The 18684-nt window shown below is 37.2% G+C and overlaps 1 protein-coding gene across 2 annotated transcripts in view; it reads left to right on the top strand.

Annotated features, from left to right (window-relative positions):
• The window catches only part of LOC110455535 (fermitin family homolog 2-like), a 40500-nt gene that overhangs the window by 7041 nt on the left and 14775 nt on the right, over positions 1–18684 (top strand). For both annotated transcript variants that reach the window (XM_021505718.1, XM_021505719.1), the window contains exons 3-6: positions 7030–7263; positions 12408–12625; positions 13169–13440; positions 16367–16469. In XM_021505718.1, the coding sequence (XP_021361393.1) occupies positions 7030–7263; positions 12408–12625; positions 13169–13440; positions 16367–16469 (827 nt within the window). The remainder of the gene's footprint in view (positions 1–7029; positions 7264–12407; positions 12626–13168; positions 13441–16366; positions 16470–18684) is intronic.

The following is an 18684-nucleotide window of genomic DNA, read 5'->3' as shown; positions in this document are numbered from 1 at the left end:
TTCTGAATCATGCCCAAAGTATCATTACTCTGTTACATAATTAAATACAAAGAGCCATATATCGATGAAAGAAGATAAATCATTGTGTAAAGAGTTCTCGTTCAGTTAAGTCATGTTTCTATTGCTGGTACTCGGGTCATGGTTTCGTCATTATCAAGTAATTTCTATTCTACCATCAAATTTCGTACCAGGCATATGGCTCTTTTAGTAGTAATACATTAAGGGATCCTCAGATATCATTAGAATGTGTTTCTCGTGATTCAGTAACAGATTGATGACATCATTATGGCTTTCGTTAAAATTGTCATTCTAATAAAACTCAATTATAATAATGAGATTGAAGAAGATTTAATTGCCTGAAGCAAGATCACATATTAGTTTATTTCTGTTTTACAATTGAATGTTTTAAAGTTATTGCAAATATGATAATTGTACATGTTCAATGTTCATGCATTTTTATGCACGTGTATTTATTCAATAATACCAAAAAAATACTCAATATTCAAGGAAATAATTCTAAAACAACAAACATGTTTAGAGAATACCTAAATATTGAAATACAAATTAATGTATTATGATTTTTTCCTTGTCAAAAATTGAAATTAATAACTTGTATTGTAGTCTTTGACATATGATATTTTGATTAATGATTGTGGTGGGCTTGAGTTTGTTTTTGTTGATTTATGTGGTGATAGGAGGGGCTAGGAGACATCGCTTCCCACATGTTGTTTACATAGGTAGGGATTGGACATACAAATATTTACTGATGTAAAAGTCATCAATCATAATTACACTTTATTTTGTTTTCAGTCCAAAGCTCATATTTTGGAGCCTGAAATGGGAAGCTAGACACTATCAGCTGTCTGATCATATTGATGCAAACACACAGTGTCTGTGTTGATACTGTCTCTGGATTATATGTCAAGTTGAAACAAACAAAAATAGGAGGGAACCCCAAAACTAAAACAACATCCTGCTATTTCTACAAAACCATCAATATAAAATATTCATTTACCAACATGGATGCTAACGGTTAATCAATGTTTCCTTGTTTGTATTTTTTTTTTTTTAAAGTTATGAAGCATTTTAGATTCAAACGCATATTTAAAATTAGTGAGAGAAAAAGACTTATACACTAAAATCTGGGATAGATAGGAAAGTGGAAAGCAGACTTTTACATTCATGTACAGTGTACTTTGCATTTGGCTTCCATGCATTACAAGTTTGTTAACTACATTTACTGTGGTAATATAAACGTACATTACGTCATTAGGATTGAGCTCTGCTACAAAGTATCACTCAGAATGGTGATGTAACGTCACCTGTAATAAACAACACGTTTGTATCTTTAATCTTATGATTTATTACAGGAGGAATTCAATCTATTACAGAAACCAGCTTATATCTGGAGATGGGTTTTGGTGTTACCATGCCATCAGCTGTGTATTGGCATTAGCTGGTGGTGGAGTAACATGTTGTGTTTAAGTAGACACCCTACCTAGTTTAACATTATAAGGATACATTTACAATGTAACAGCTCCCCAACAGATGTGCAACAGTTTTTGTTTGATTCACTTTATATCAACGGCTCTCCTTAACGTGCAGTATTGTTCAATCCTGTAACATAAAAAGTTACAGTTAGCTATAGCAAGATGGACGTGCACAAAGTCTGACTCTAGTTAGCCTTATGATGAACATGCAGAAACTCATATTTCTTTCATAAGATATTTGATGACTTGTTCATGTAATAAATTAGATAATTATACTTTGAAACTCATTTCGGGTATGTCCTGTCTTGCTTTCATTGATTTCATTCCTGAGTTGAAAGCTGATTGATGTAGTGTCTGTTGCTGAATAGGATTGTTGGCAGTAATAAATCTGTGTTGTACTTTAAGCTGTATGTGCCTGGTAGATATGGATGGAGTAGTAATTGGTGGATTGATGAAGCAGCCGTATCACATGATACAGAAGAAATCGAAGTTAGACCCATTTGTTGTGGGGAGCTTTGATGTTTACAATTTGATGCTGATGTTACTGGGAGACAGCGATAATCAATTTAAAAGCAAAACATACTCCAAACAATCATGTAGCTGTCTGTGGTGTTCCAGCTAATGGCCAGAAATGATGAACAAGTTTAGTATCAAGTGATGTCATGATTAGATCATTGATTGGCAGGATCAAAAGGTGGAGGTCACTAGATTTGGACAAGGTCACTGACTAAATGTACATGGTCAAGGTCACTTAATAGTTTCAGTTATAATTAGTTGTATGTGACCATGCATGGTAATCAATAACATTTGAATTGAAATTTATTAAGAACAAATAAAAAAAAAGTTTGTTAAGGTTATAGCTTTGTTATCTGTGTATATTTGATCTGATCATGTTGTTCTCTCTCTCTATATACCATATATATGTTAGGTGAAGGCCATTGATCAATTCATGTTATACATACATGTTAAGGTGTAGGTACACTTGCCTTGGCACTGTGAATGCTATTGAATGTACAAGTCCCTGACAGCTAACTTAGAAATCAATTAGCTACATCAAACATTGATCATGGCTTATATTTATTCCATGTATTTGGGGCCATTTTAGGTGTACTTTCTCACACACTTCTAAACTATACACATATGCCCCATTCAAAGAATGTATACTGAACAAAAAAAGAAACGCACAATTAAATTATGCAATCAATAGCCTATGATATTTTGGGAAATTTGTACAAAATTTTATATCAATATGAAGGGACAAGTCTACTCTTTACAGTAAATACTGTAGAAGAAAAGTTTGTGTGATGTCACTCGTGTCATCAGTAGTTACTCAAAGTGGGATACCCGCTAAAACAAAATGACACTTCAGTGCCTGGTGTGGGCACCTTTTGCACGAACCCCTGCACGGATTCTCCTATGCATTGAATTCATGAGAACATTTATTCGCCTTAAAGGAATGTTGTTCCATTCTTGTGTTAATGCTGCGATCAACTGGGCGCGGTTAGTTTTTTTTTTTTTATGTTTCCTTATACGCCTGTCCAGTTCATCCCACAGATGCTCAATGAGAGACATGTCGGGGCTATATGGGGGCCATTCCAGAGGCTGAACATTGTTTGCCATGAGAAAATCACGACAGACTCTGGCAACATGCAGTCGAGCAAGTCAAGCATTGTCTTGCTTGAAAATTAGGTTATGACGTCTGAGAAGTGGAAGGACATGTGGTTGGAGGATCTGGTCTCTGTATCGAACGGCATTGAGGTTTTGATCCAGGACCACTAAGGGGGATTTTACTCCATGTGAGATGCCTCCCTAAACCATTACAGAAGCCCCACCGAATCTATCGCGTTCAACCACGCATGCGTCGGCGAAACGCTCACCGCATCAGCGATATACCCTTTTTCTTCCGTCTGAGTGATACAGACAGAATCTAGACTCGTCGGTGAACATCTCACGCCTCCATCGACGCATCCCAAACCTATTCGGGCCATGTCTGCGCATCCAGTCAAGACGCACTTGCCGCCTATGTGGTGTCAGAGGTGGCCTGACATAAGGTCGGCGCGCAATGATTCTCTCGGCACTCAAGCGGTTCCTGGCAGTTTGAGGACTAATGGGTCTGCCATGAGTACCTATAAGGTATGCGATGCAGTCTCTACAGCAGTCTTGAATCTGTTGCGCAAGTGCGACAATCAAATCGCCCTGTCTTGTCGTGTGGTCTTTACACGTGGACGACTGCTCCTGGGACGATCGGAAACTAAACCAGTAGCACGGAAACGTGTACAGAGACGGTTAATTGTACACGGGCCAACACCAAACTGCCGTGCGACAGCAGTTTGGCTATGACCATCCATCAACATCGCAATTGCTCTTCCCCTCTGAATTTGCGTTAAGCGTGGCATCTCAGTCAATGGCGAAATCAAAATGACAATGTGGAAAATTAATGTGGCTGAACTTAGAGTATCAGTTGAGATTATTTGTTTGAAAAACTCTGGCTTGGCTTGATCATGCCACGTGATTTGGACTAAAGAAGCTCACAAAGTCACACAATGACATCGTCACGCTTGGCTGATTTTAGGGTAGATTGTTGAGAAGGGAGATCGTTCTTGATGTAATACCTGACCAAATGTTTCATTATTTCCTTACAGCTAAGGTGTACTGCAAGGGGGGGGGGGGGGGGGGGGGGGGGGGGGGGGGGGGGGGGAGGGAACTTTGTGCGTTTCTTTTTTTGTTCAGTATAGATATTTCGTAAATATGATTTAATTTTGCAATTTCATTATGTATATGAAGTTGAGACATGAACCATTGTAAACATCTTTATAAACATCTGAAAAACAGATTCCAAATTTTTGCTGTAATGGTACATGCAGTTCCGGGAAGGGGTGTGTGGAGTGGGAGTATGTTCGTAAGATTGCCTAGAACTATGCGTAAACATGTACAAGGCTGAAGACTATTAATTGGTTAGAGGCTTCATCCTCAACATACTGTTACTGAAATGTCTGTATACACACACATACCAATATAACCTGTACCTGCAGCCATTTACATACACTCAGCATGATCACCAGAATATGCATAGAAACTTGTAAGATATACAACTGGGGAATATCTTCCCTGCCATTTACATGTATTGATAAACTAGACTTTCCTATCTAGATCGACTTTTATCCCGACTTTTATCACGGCATGTAGCTAATTACCACTCAGCTCCCTGGTACATACTATCGCATACTTAATTGATTTTAAGTTGATTCAATTCAATCTAAATCTCACTATACCCTTCGTAAAAAATGTAGTTAATTTAATATCAAAATAACTTAAATATGATTTTTCAATGTCAGTACCTCCAGCTAGGTCTATATTAAAAGGATTCATTTATAAAGTTTGTATATTAGGTTTACAGTGAACAAGGGCAAGGAAAAGTTGATGGAGGAAAATGAGTAAGCACTTGATAGCAATTACCTTTAACATATGGCATGTACTGATTTAGATAAAAATCTTGATTTAGAGACTGCCTCCAGATATAGAACTTTGATTCCTATGTACCATTACCAATGGGTAACTGTAGCCTGTATGATTCAGCCCCTGTATTTTATACTCGTGTGTCTTAATGGTACATCACATGATTGAGGTAAATTTAAAACTTTTCTAAAATAACAATTGTATACAACTGTGAGGTGCTTTAATGTGATGCTATACTGATCATGAGTTGTATACAACTGTGAGGTGCTTTAATGTGATGCTATACTGATCATGAGTTGTATACAACTGTGAGGTGCTTTAATGTGATGCTATACTGATCATGAGTTGTATACAACTGTGAGGTGTTTTAATGTAAAGGAAAAACGGAGGGTTGGAAGTTCAGATGTAATATAAACAAAAACTGTCACTTGTTCTTTATCAATATAACAACAATGGTATGTACACCTGTGGATAGAAAAAAAATGAGTTAATTAAAATTAAAACTGATCAGACAGATGAAAATGCTACCTGCAAAAAATCAAAGTGAGGAATATATATTTTGATTTGCAAAAAGTAAAACTCAACATGCATTCATATTAGCCTAATTTATTTGGGAGTGTTAATCCTGGTTTTAAGTTTGGGGATTAGTTATAAAATACGTACTGGGATATGTAGATGTCATGATGACAGGTAGATTCCAGGTGTGACAGCTGGTGAACCTTTTTGTTTTTCATTCTTGGTAGTTACATATTTGTACATTTGAGATTATCTATGTTAACTTCAGTAGGTATATATGACATTCTGTTAGTTTTTTGGCAATTGTCATGACAGGCCAGTATAAATGTCGATAAGAATGGTTTTAAATGCAATGACAGGTGTTTACAAAGGGAACTGATGAGCAATCCACTAATCGTAGTGTCTTCAGAGTAAGTAAAGGTATTAATAGTAATTGATTGACTTAATGTTATGAGATTGATTACATCCATTGAAATGTAGACTGGCCACCAGCCCCCAAGTTTTTATGAAGACATCCAAGTGATCAAAATTGTTAGAGTTCGTTTTTTCTTAATTATTTAATATTCTAGAGATGGTGGCCAGTCTAATTGAAATTGTATGCAATCCATTTTATAGTTGACATAAATGTTTACTTTGTCAATACTGGAGTGTGCTGCTCGGAGACTTATAGGGTAGTTGGCACCTCAGGGGAGACAGAGAGACTAACAAATGTACAGGGTTTTTGGTTTGATTACATTCTGTTACTTATCTTATAATTGATCAGCGGTAAGCTGAATAGGATTACTCGGTACAACAAGACTGGGCTATTTAAATATTTAAACCTGATCATTTAAGGAGATTTAAATGTATTCACCGAGCACAAGGTCAGTGACATGTGCGAATTCCTCTAAAGCAAGCCATTGTGTTATGTATACTGTAAATGTCAGTGTGTTATGATATCACTTTCTTTCAAGTTGACCCAGAAGTAAAGCTATAGGTGTAAGGTATGGTAACATTACTAGTACAATGGTTTTCTATGATACCATCAATGATACAATGTTCTTCCATGACACTGGTGTCTGTACAATGGTTTATCATGATACAGTAATGATACTATCAATTCCATTATACTGGCATTGGTACTATGGTTTTCCTTAATAACAGCAATTGGGAAAATGGTTCACCAGGAGTTATAGAGGCTCCCACTAAATATCTTGATACTCCCATTTAAAAATGTATGTAACTGGCAAATAGAGAAAGCAGGGATTTACATGAAGCAAAATCCTTCTTCAAATACCCCCATTTTCCATTAAAGGACCCCTAAAATATGAAAACTGTGTCCCCATGACCCCCTGAAATGACAACTTAAAAATATCAAGTCTCAAAAATTTAATGATATACCAGTATATGACTTGAAGAAATGAATACTGAAAATTATAATTTATGACAACCCCAAATATTTATTGATGACCCTCAATTTTCAATGAAGGGAAATCTTGAAGCTATTTGGGTAATACATTTGTCTTATGATGTTTATTGAGTTACCGGTATGAACATTTTACTAATTTAAATTCATTCTGTTTTCCAGATATTGCAATGGACTGGTCAGATCATTCACTGTGGTGGCCGGAGAGAAACACATGGTTGACAAGGTCAAGGTCAACTCTAAACCAGTACAATGTACAGGCTGATGCCAAACTACACTTTACACCCATGCACAAAAATGTGCGAGTGCAGCTTCCTGACCTGCAGATCATCGATCAAAGAATGGACTTCTCAAAGAATGTTTTCTCAGCTGTCATACTGCTCTGTAAAGAATTAGGTAAGATACCAATCAAACTACTACCGATCAAACTGCTGTAAGCTATTTGCTCTGTGTAATTACACAGTGACAGTCCTGCAAATTTGAAGGTAAAGGAAAAAAAAACATTTGTTGCAAAGATGCTTTGAAAAAAACATAGGGCTACTTAAAAAAATGAAGAATATATTATATTGTTTCATGAATCAGTAGTTGTGTGCAGTTCTGATGGTTTGACTTCAAACCATGTCTAGCTATGTTCAGTTTCATTTGATTATATATTCATTAAAAGGGATTTATTGTCAGTAAAATCAGCAATTTGGTACAGATTAAATCATCATTGATCATTGGTTGGTTGTAGGCATCTCTCGTTTGTTTGATAGCTTCCTCAATTACTTACTACACTTGTTAAAGGGTCACAGGATATGAGGATTCAGGTTATTTCTAAATTTGCTTGATATTTTCTCACTAGTTCCACTGACATTTCCAACCATAGGGAGCACTGCATGAACCTCACTGCAGGAGATAAAACTCTCTCTGGTTGCCTCATCACTTTTATCATTTAGATGCATCATCCTATTTTTCCATTTTGATGGCGCTGGAACAGTGTGACTGTCCACTTTTTGTGTTTGTATGGATCAGACAGAACTTTGTGTTTTTCCTATCATCCTTGCTGTAATGTGTTTGGTTCCCGGCCTCTCACGAGTCCTCCACACAAAAATGTCTGGCAGAGCTGTGAAAGTTATTAGATAATGCTTTGGACAATTCTGTGCTTTAGTCAGTTGTGGACAGCGATTTTGTAGTCAGTAAAAAAAAATCAATTCAGAAAGATTTTCTGTTAGAAATATTTCCTTCCTGTGGTGGCTTTGAGAGAACATCACAGATGTGTATGCTCTTAGGGACAATGCAATGAATAATTACGAAAATGGAAAATCCGTGTCACAAACGCTGCCAACGGAAGTATTAACTTCCATATATACCAAACACTAGTGTACATGTACTTACATACAAATCCTAACCAGTGGTGGCCTGAAAGCCTGGAGATATAGACGAAGCATTATACAAGGGTATAATAATGTTCACACCAGGGTATTCTTTCTTATTTATGAAGTTGCACATAAAAGATCTGATCACAGTGACCTAAATATGGTATTAATGAATCAAAGTATGTTCATTTGTATTTAAGTTAGTTACCTCACCTGGATAATAAAAGGAAATTAGACCCTGGTAATACTAGGTGAGCTATATATTAGCCTTGGCCTATTGTTTGGTACAGTCCATCACTATTTAGGTGATCTCTTATCACAAAGAGGTTTTGGAACACCAGCTTGCTATTTTTACCCAATTTCATTGATAGATAGGAGAGATTCTGATAGGTATTCAAAATGGAAGCCTTGACTTAGAATTAATGCGGGTATGTTTTTGCTTTTAACTTACATAAAATATGATATGTGAGATTGAGGAACTATGAAAGGTCAGCATCCTACATAGTACATATATAGCAGCCTACAAAATACACAATAGAAATATGTAGCTGGATCATTCATCCGGGTTTATAAGTACATGATGGATAACATTTGCTGCTTTGATATTGATGAATCATGTACTTTTGATTATATTTAAGCTTTGCAGGAATGAAATTGGCTTAGGAAGGTTGTTTTTCATCAGTTAGTGTTGTGTATTGGTCTTGGACATGGTGGCTGTACGTAGCTAAGGCTAGTGACAGGACATAATCAATGACTTGACTTCAGTAACAATGGCAAATCATTGGTAATTATACCTTAGACACCTGTGGCAATCACTGGGAACTAATACCAGGTATCGGTGAATCGTAATTTCAAACTTTGATTCTGTTATCAAAATAGCCTGTCATATTATTTCTACTTGATGGGTGGAAATCCAACCAGTATTCACAAGGGAAATTGATTTCGCGGGAAGTGACATTATCGATTACGTTAATATCACAGTTGGATTATATCAGACACAATACAATAAAGTATGAAATCAGGCCGAAGCTCGCCAACTGAAAAGTATTAATGCACAACAATTGTTCAGGCTGTTTTGTGTTTGTCCTGTTTTGTAATTTGAAGATCAAACAATAGATTTTATCATTACAAAATATTTCGAAGCATTTTCTGAAATGATTGCCACCTATATCATATAAGACTGATTGCTATGAAGAGATTTGAAACCATCTAGAAATCTTTTACAGTATGTATATATGTATAAACAAAGGTTTTTATGCCCCAAGCCATTTTATGTGGTTAGGGGGGCATATAGTGATATCCATGCATGTGCTGTTTATTTTTGAGAGGAAGTAGCAATATTCTGGATCTTCATTCTGGGATGTTCAATAGATGATATCGCGACCAGTGGAACTCTTCAAATAGGAGGTGATTTAACTGTACTTGCTGGGGCAACGGATATATAAACAACATGGCAGCGTCAAAACATTCAGATACAAATTTCCACAAACTTCCATGTAATGCATTGGGTAATATTTTAAAGTCAAAAGGTATCATCTACTCTAAATAAGAAAAAGGGGAGCTATAGTACACCTATGATAGCAAGCAGACATGTTAAATTGGTCAGATATTGAAAAAGAGGACGAAGCTAAAGCGTCACAGCTGTGACGGACCGTCAGCGGCGTACAGAGTATCGTGTGTTACCTTTATGTAAATGAAACGTCAGAAGACTTGTTTTGGACGAACAATTTGATTGGAATGTCATCACTAAATGCATTTTATTTGACCTCTATTCTTGTGAGTTAATTTTGTTGGTTCAATACAGTGAAGGTGGGGCATATTGTTTACACATGGCAGATTGGTTTGCCCCCGTATCCTCGCATTCTCTCGCGAGACTTGTGCATTTTCAGGCAAGAACTCTTCAAGGGGAGTAACTCGTGGATGGTCATGATAACATCTATTGAAACTGGATGCTTTCAGATTACATTATTGTAAATTATGACTGTTTGATTAGGACTAGGGCACTCTAGGGCTGACAATTTTGGTGAACGAGGGACATTTGGTTGTTGTTTGTTGTGAACTCAGGCGGGGCCGAGGGTGATTTACTTTGAACTTCTGAGGACCAGGGGTGGGGACATTCAAGGAGAACTAGAACTTCTGAGGGCCAGGGGTGGGGACATTCATGGAGAACTAGAACTTCTGAGGGCCAGGGGTGGGGACATTCATGGAGAACTAGAACTTCTGAGGGCCAGGGGTGGGGACATTCATGGAGAACTAGAACTTCTGAGGGCCAGGGGTGGGGACATTCATGGAGAACTAGAACTTCTGAGGGCCAGGAGTGGGGACATTCATGGAGAACTAGAACTTCTGAGGGCCAGGGGTGGGGACATTCATGGAGAACTAGAACTTCTGAGGACCAGGGGTGGGGACATTCATGGAGAACTAGGACACTCTGTGGGGTGACTTTCATTATGAACTAAATACTCTTTGTTTGCTTTGCACTCTGGGGTTCATCTTGGGAACTTAACTTGCACATTGGCAGTCAGAAACAGATCGTAGGAAATGGGATGCTACCTTGTGATTCTCTTTCCTCTTGGAACTCTGTGATGTTGATCTTCTTTAAAAACTTATTAAGACCCATGATGTATATATAACTGTGGTACATGTACAACAGCTGGTGTAGCTCTGGGCAACAGGCCCTGTCTGTCCAGTGTGAGGGAGGGTGGTGATGGATAGGTAACAGGCCCAAACACAACATACACCAACCACTTCCTGCACATAAAGTACATACCTACACTGGTCTTCAATATACACACAGACCTCTATATTTAGGGAGCAGGTCCAAGAAGTACACTGTATTACCTAGGCATATAATCAGATATAAACCAATCCCAGGCCCCTGATCCTATTTCAAATACATATCCTGGCATAGAAACTGCATTAGAAATCTGCCCATAAGCCAACTTCATAATTGCTAGGTCATTGCATGTACATAAAAGGATATAAAATGTACTACATTTTATGATAAGTACATTTTATGATAAGACTTCTGGACCTATGAGTGATTTTCAAAATATGGTATTGTTGTGAAAATACAGTGTTTTAAAATAAAACCTATTTGATGTTAAGTACAGTCCCAAAGAAAGTTTATTTACACAGATTCTATGATAGTATAGTTCCCAAGTGTTCCCGCAGGTTCCTTTTTATAACACATCTAGAGGGTGTCGTGTCTTACAGACACATTATATAATATCCAGTAATTTATAAACATCCTGGACTGGAGAAGATCCTGCTTAAAGGCATACTAATTCATTAAACTTGTGTTGTACAGTGTAAATAGATAAACCAACTCACTGGTGGTATGGTATTTCAAATATTTGCAAAGTAAATTTGCCAGGAGATGAAACAGAATTGATTTTCCTTGGTGAGTTTACACAAAACTTTAGGCATTGTGCAGCAGTGTGTGTAACCAACCTGATGGATTTACAGATAAAAGACAGGCCGTATCTTCTTGAAATGGTTGATTTCTGGCATGGTGTGCAATTTTGTGTGCATCCTTCACAGTCGGCTATAGCTGAAGGTTGTTCCCTATCATCTTCAGTGTTTATACAAATGGTAAATCAATACAGTTATAAAGGAACTCCTGGTCTTAGCAGACACAAATTGTCAGATAAGGTCTCATAAACTTACCAAATGGACCTCATGCCCAACGTCTATACCAAACAAGCTGATGTGTTTATTGAAAACAGTTTTAATGAAATTAGCTGGCTTTTCACTGATGGTGTTTTCTCTGGCAGACTTTGCAGCACATTCTGTTAGTGCCAAGTTACATGACTTCAGGCCAAATAAACTGTATCTGTACTCTCCATGCTGCTTCATCAATACCCCAAACATGGCCAACCACTGAACTTCCAACCAAAACATTAAATTAGGCACAACAAAAACAGTTATATTTTTCAAAGAAAATAGAAGTAGTAAAGTATACAAAAATTTTGATATTTTAAAAAAAACATTTTTACCAACGTTATACAGAAAGAGCAATTCAGCCTGTGCTTGTTTAATGTCGGCCAAAGAAGACCCAAAAAGCACTTACAAGTATAATGAGAAAAGACTAAGAGGGTTTAAAAAATGAGGGTGTAAGTGCCGAGCATTTTCACATCGTTGAATATATCAGTGACTGGTATAATGATGTTTTCTTTGAAGGTATACGACATCCCGAGGAACTATCCATTATGAGGTACCTGGACAAAGATGACCTAAAGAAGAGTATAAAAGAAAATTTAAACCAAAAGAAAAAGAAAGACTCGAAGGATGAATTGGTAATGGGTGTGAATGGAAACGGTACTGTGCATCACTCATCGTCCGGCAGTCTGGATAGGCTGAGTCCTTTCAGCAGGAGTCCAGCAGGACCCTCTCCTAACGTAAGTCCACCAACACAGGGCAGAGAAGTCTCCCTCTATTCCAAGGCAAGTCTACCATCACAGGACAGAATTGTCTCTCCCTCACCTAATTTAAGTCCTTCTAAAGTCAGAGCCGATTTTCAGTTACCTAATGTAGGTCCATTAAAAAAGAGTAGAGTTGTCTTCCCCTTAATGCAAGGAAAAAAAGATAGAATAGTCTGCACCCCACATTATGCAAGTCTGCCTACACAAGACAGAAAAGTCTCCTCATAACCTAATGTATGTTCTCCCTTTCAAAAACACAAGCCCATAATCACAGATCAGAGTAGTCTCCCTTGGTTCTGGATGGTTTTCAGAGATAAGTTTTGTAGTAGATTAAGCTAAAATGAACAGAAAATAAATAATGTTCATACTAATCCTGGTATTTTGTTAAGAACAAGTACTGTAGTACCAAATAAGCAACTTGATTCACCCCAGAATACTTGTATGAAAAATATTTACTGATATTAAAGAAAATCACAACTTATATGCATATACGTTGAGCCTGAGCATTTTTGTTTTCAGAATACATTAAGTAGGACACCAGGTTTGACCCCAGGACCTACAATGACCCCTGGAGTCAGCTCCTATAGTGCAAATTCTGTGTCGCCCTATAATACGTTCAACAGCACCTTCAACGCCAACGGGACAATGTCACCAGGGTCCATGTACAGTCTGTCTTTTGAAAGCTGTATGGAGAATGCTCTCGCCAACAGTCCGCCAGTGTCCATCAGAGACGCTCAACCCTACCTCTACAAGCCAAAGAATTATGTAGAGAAAGCTAGAATTAATTACTCGTAAGTAAAAGTTTCACTCTAGCACCTTCGTAAAGGAAATTGTTAAAGTTGGCAACTTCAAGGGTTATAGGAGTCTATTGGCAGTCTTGGTAGACACCTTTGATAGCTAGTTTTCTGGAATCTTCCTGTGCTTTTTGGGATACCCCTTCCCTGTGATTAGATACTGTACTACACTAATTCCAGTTAACAAGTTTGGGAAGCCAAGGTGTGTAATATTGCAATAACATACATCGTCAAAATTCTTTTGATGTACTTGCCGATAAATGATGTAGGAAATGATAGAGTTCATTACTCTTGGTACTCGTAGCTATTCTCCTGTGCTCCTGAAGAGACCAATGTTTCGTGTACAAAATGCTTTAGCTAATTGATTACTGTATGATGTCCTGCGGTGTACCCTCTTTTGCAATGGAAAACAGTTATTTAGAAAATAAGCGCTTAGGTGATTGTGATTTGGTCTCGTTCTCCCTATGATTTCCTCTGGTATAGATGAAACTCAAAAAATGTGGAAAGGACCACAGTAAATTATGAGTAGCTAGCCTGGAATGAACTTCGGTCTTTATAGTACAAGCAAACTTGGCACCACATCAGTAGGTCAAATCTGTGTAGTTAAATCACATAATGTACCGCAGAATTTGTCGGTGTACTTTCCCTTTATATATACTTATAACACACTCATAATGTCATGAGTAATTGGCCTATTTCTGTTAATGAACAATTTTCGTTTTCACCGTAATATTTTTTTTCTTCATTATTTTGTGTATTCAGTAATTAGTTACTTATGTAAACACATCTGATATAATTAACAATGTCTCTGGTAATTTAGTCAGTAGAATGTCAGAAATACTTGGCATTAACTTAACTTGTGTTATAGACCAATTGAATAGTTAATTGCCTTCAATGCTGTTATTGTCTTGTATAATTAATGAAATTAATTAATTTAAATTTGAAATTCTTTTAATGATTATCAATATGAAAAAATCCTAAATAAAACCTGGTAATGCTATAGCTGTATGTATTATTTACAGCATGTATGCATATATTAATTTTTAATTTTGTTGAAATTTCATTAATACAGCATAAGTATCAGTATTTTGTGTGGATAGAAATAGCTTAGATCATTGTGGTGACTTGAAGTGATATAAAGGAAGTTTGTGTTTAGCAAGATTTGTCGTGAACAGTGTGCAGGGCGTTGGTCTCGATTGTCCCCTAACAGGATACAGGATATAACATTTTACTGGCATACACATAACCAATGGGTAAACACTCCAGTAAACGTTATAGAGCTGAAACATTTCAGTGGCATTTCCCTGGCATTTCAACATTCCATGGGAAAATACATTTACATAATGATATGATAAATCTTTAACACAAAGCGAACAGTTATTAAAAATATGCAAACATACAACATTTTGGTTGCATTTCAAAACTGTTTTGTTTGGAATAAAAGTTTTTGCAGAATTTGCAAGTATAAGTCTTTATTAATTTGTGGCTTAAAAAGATTAATACTATCAAAAAATGGATCATGTCAGTAGAACCACCCATTTGTGTCTGTTTATATATAGTCCACATGTAGGAAAAGCTAGCACTGAAGTCATTTGAAACACCCTGGATCTAAATCTGTATATAACTTTAAGTGTTAGGTTAGTCAAAATGTAAAAAAACAGTTATCGGAAAGTTTTTGTTGTGTATCTTTATCGATATTGTAATGCAGTATGGTGAAGATAATGGTAGGTTGTAAGTTACTTGGATGTGATAGCCTAATGCATACAGAGTAGATATAGGTACTTTGTAAGGGACTAGGCACATCACCGGTTATCTCTTGGTGGCAGAAGCTGAGTCAGGCAAGATTGTGTATCTGTGGGCTTAGTTATGTAAACTACAGATCTGGAGGGTTGGGTACGTAGGGCTTGTGTAGTAAACCAGGGTAGGGTAGAGGCGCTATGTGTCAGGATGTAGCCTCCAGATAAGATATCCACATTGATATATACAGCATCCCTATTACATCCTTGTGCTGATAGCCAAACTTCCAAAATGAGTTCAGGATTTTTTTTATGTTTTGTGTTCATTGCTATTTTTATTACCCTTTCTTTTTTCTGCGAAATTTCTCCCAAGTGAAAATGAATCATTTACACAGTAATTACATTGGAGTTTAATGAGAATATGCAGATGTTTTCCCCCCCCCAGAACATAAAAAATGAAATATGTGCATAAGATGAGGCTGGAGGGATAGATAGCAGAGTCGGGGAGATTGGGAGGCTCCTGAAAACTGTGTAGATATACGTTGTGTGTCTACCAGATGGGTGATTGTATGCGTCTACTGCTGCACACTGATTGTACCCAGCTGTAGACGGGGTTGATTATATGTATTACAGGGTATTTAGGTCCAAGTTTGTTTGATAAGCTAATGAGACCAACATTTGAACATGTCAGGATTAGGAAGATATAGAATGAGTAGACTGTCTGGTATGTTGGTGCCCAGCTGGCAGCCATATGACCCGGATGACCACATTGCACCATTGTCTCCTCATGTCCTACCCTGTATAGGTCTGGTTCCTTTAACAGTCTGTAACCTAGTGCAAAGGTACAAAGGAATACATTATCATACAGGAATGTAAATAATAAATATTCTTTACAACCTTCTCAGATTCTGCTGTGTCTTAACTTAATAAAAGTTGGTTGATTTATGAATAAGTCTTTTATTATGAACAAAACGTTCTCATTCATTTAATCTGAGGTTTCACCCTATTTGAAAATGTCAAAATTTTCTTCAAATTTCTGCAGGTATATCTCCTTCTGACTACAACTGAAAGAGTAAATGTTTACTTAAGAAAAAGCCATACAAAAAGTTAAATAATGAGGAAGTGAATGCTGACTTTGGTATCAAGTATTATTAAGTAAACAATATAGAGTATTTTGTGTGTTACAGGTGGCTGGATTCCTCTAAATCTCTGATGGAGCAGGGCATCCGGGACAATGATTTTGTCCTCCTCAAATACAAGTTCTTTTCTTTTTATGACTTAAACCAAAAAGTAAGTACAAGAAAACTTCATAAGTATTTACACAAACCAACTCTTCTGCAACTTACAACCTCCAGCCAGCAACAGTCTCAGTGTTACAACACATTTTAAAGAATTATTAAATCTGGTCATGCTGATGGTTTTGTTGTATGACCAAAGAAGTAAAATTACAAGCAAGCTTTTACTGGTGAGTGTCTGGTCGGAGTAGGTCATTATGGAAAAAGTGATTGTTTGTCTTGGCCTTGGAGGTCTCAGGTGTACCATGTCGACACTAGGTCAGTTAAACATGAAAATCCAAAATCATCCTCAAGTGTTCTATAAAGGGAAACAGTAGCAGATGGATGTGTAGGTATAGCTGATAAGGTTGTTAGGGGTCACCGAAGGTCATCCCACAGCAGCCACTCACAGAGGTCAGTGAAGGTCAAACAGAAGCAGTGAATCATTTGCTTAGATCCAGGCTGATACTAATTTACTAAGGGTCATTTTGTATGAATGGACTGTAGTAGAAGGATAACTATCTACAAAACATGACTGACTCAAGATAAAATGTTTTACTACTGAAACATCTTCATTCATACCCAGTTGATGTCTAAAGACTGGTCGACTGACCTACATTTTGCAGGTGCTTCACCTGCTGTTTGAAGTATTGGGCCACATGTGATGTTACTTTGCTGCATCAGTGTGCCTGGGTGGTGATATGAATATTATCAAGATAAGTTTTATCAACTGGTTTACATTAGGCCTTGTATGTTATGAACAATTATCAGTCAGGATTGGTTTGAGGATGTTGGTCTTTTAGAACATTTTCCTTGATCAGGAAATCTTATTAACAGTTTTTGTCAAGGTCGCATCAGTGCTAGGTTCCAGTCAGTTTAATAATGATTTATCAAGAGTGGAGAAAATCAAATATATATTCAGGGCTGAAAGTATATATTAAGATAGTTACTTTTTGGGAAAATCAACACATAGCACAACTTGACAAGTTTTGTCATGGGTTGGTTGCAAGATGAAAATTCAAAGTGTGTTTCTTGTAGTTATCAACAATGAAACAACTTAGGACGAGTGAAGGGGTATTATAGGAACATCATACTACAGACCCTACATCGGTGAACACTAAGTACATACAACTAAATGTATATGTGACTTCTGGCTACTTGTGATTACAACAGACCTTACAAGAGGTTTGTCTTCATCCCAAATGCAGTGTACTCTCAGCAGTGTCAATACTCCTAAGCCAGTGGGCGAACAGCTGAAATTAATTTACAATCAAAATTTTCAAAAACATTTTAAAACATTTAGAAATGGTGGATAGGTCAGGACACCTCCTGTGAAAGGATGGCATGCTTGCTACAGTGTAGAACATTAACAAATGATTCCTTGTTGGATACGAGTACAATACAAATGGTTCTTTGTCACATACGAGTAAAAGAGTTGTACAAGTGGTTTCTGGTTAGACATCTAGTTAGTACCTCTGACAGGGGCTTTCTGGTTAGACATCTAGTTAGTACCTCTGACATGGGGTTTCTGGTTAGACATCTAGTTAGTACCTCTGACAGGTGGTTTCTGGTTACATATGGTACAAGAGACTATACAAGAGTTCCTGGTTACTTGTCAGTACAAAAAACAGTGAAAGAGTTTCCTGGCTAGTCATCCCAATACAAATGGTTCTTTGTCACATACGAGTAAAAGAGTTGTACAAGTGGTCTCTGGTTAGACATCTAGTTAGTACCTCTGACAGGAGGCTTCTGGTTAGACATCTAGTTAGTACCTCTGACAGGGGTTTCTGATTAGACATCTAGTTAGTACCTCTGACAGGTGGTTTCTGGTTATACATCTAGTTAGTACCTCTGACAGGTGGTTTCTGGTTAGATATGGTACAAGAGACTATACAAGAGTTCCTGGTTACTTGTCAGTACAAAAAACAGTGAAAGAGTTTCCTGGCTAGTCATCCAGTATACGAGTAAAAGAGTTGTACAAGTGGTTTCTGGTTAGACATCTAGTTAGTACCTCCGACAGGTGGTTTCTAGTTAGACATCTAGTTAGTACCTCTGACAGGTGGTTTCTGGTTACATATGGTACAAGAGACTATACAAGAGATACTGGTTACTTGTCAGTACAAAAAACAGTGAAAGAGTTTCCTGGCTAGTCATCCCAATACAAATGGTTCTTTGTCACATACGAGTAAAAGAGTTGTACAAGTGGTCTCTGGTTAGACATCTAGTTAGTA

The sequence above is a fragment of the Mizuhopecten yessoensis genome, unplaced genomic scaffold (assembly GCF_002113885.1).
Source record: "Mizuhopecten yessoensis strain PY_sf001 unplaced genomic scaffold, ASM211388v2 scaffold8261, whole genome shotgun sequence".
NCBI classification, from domain to species: domain Eukaryota; kingdom Metazoa; phylum Mollusca; class Bivalvia; order Pectinida; family Pectinidae; genus Mizuhopecten; species Mizuhopecten yessoensis.
This window is presented reverse-complemented; position numbering and strand designations above follow the sequence as displayed.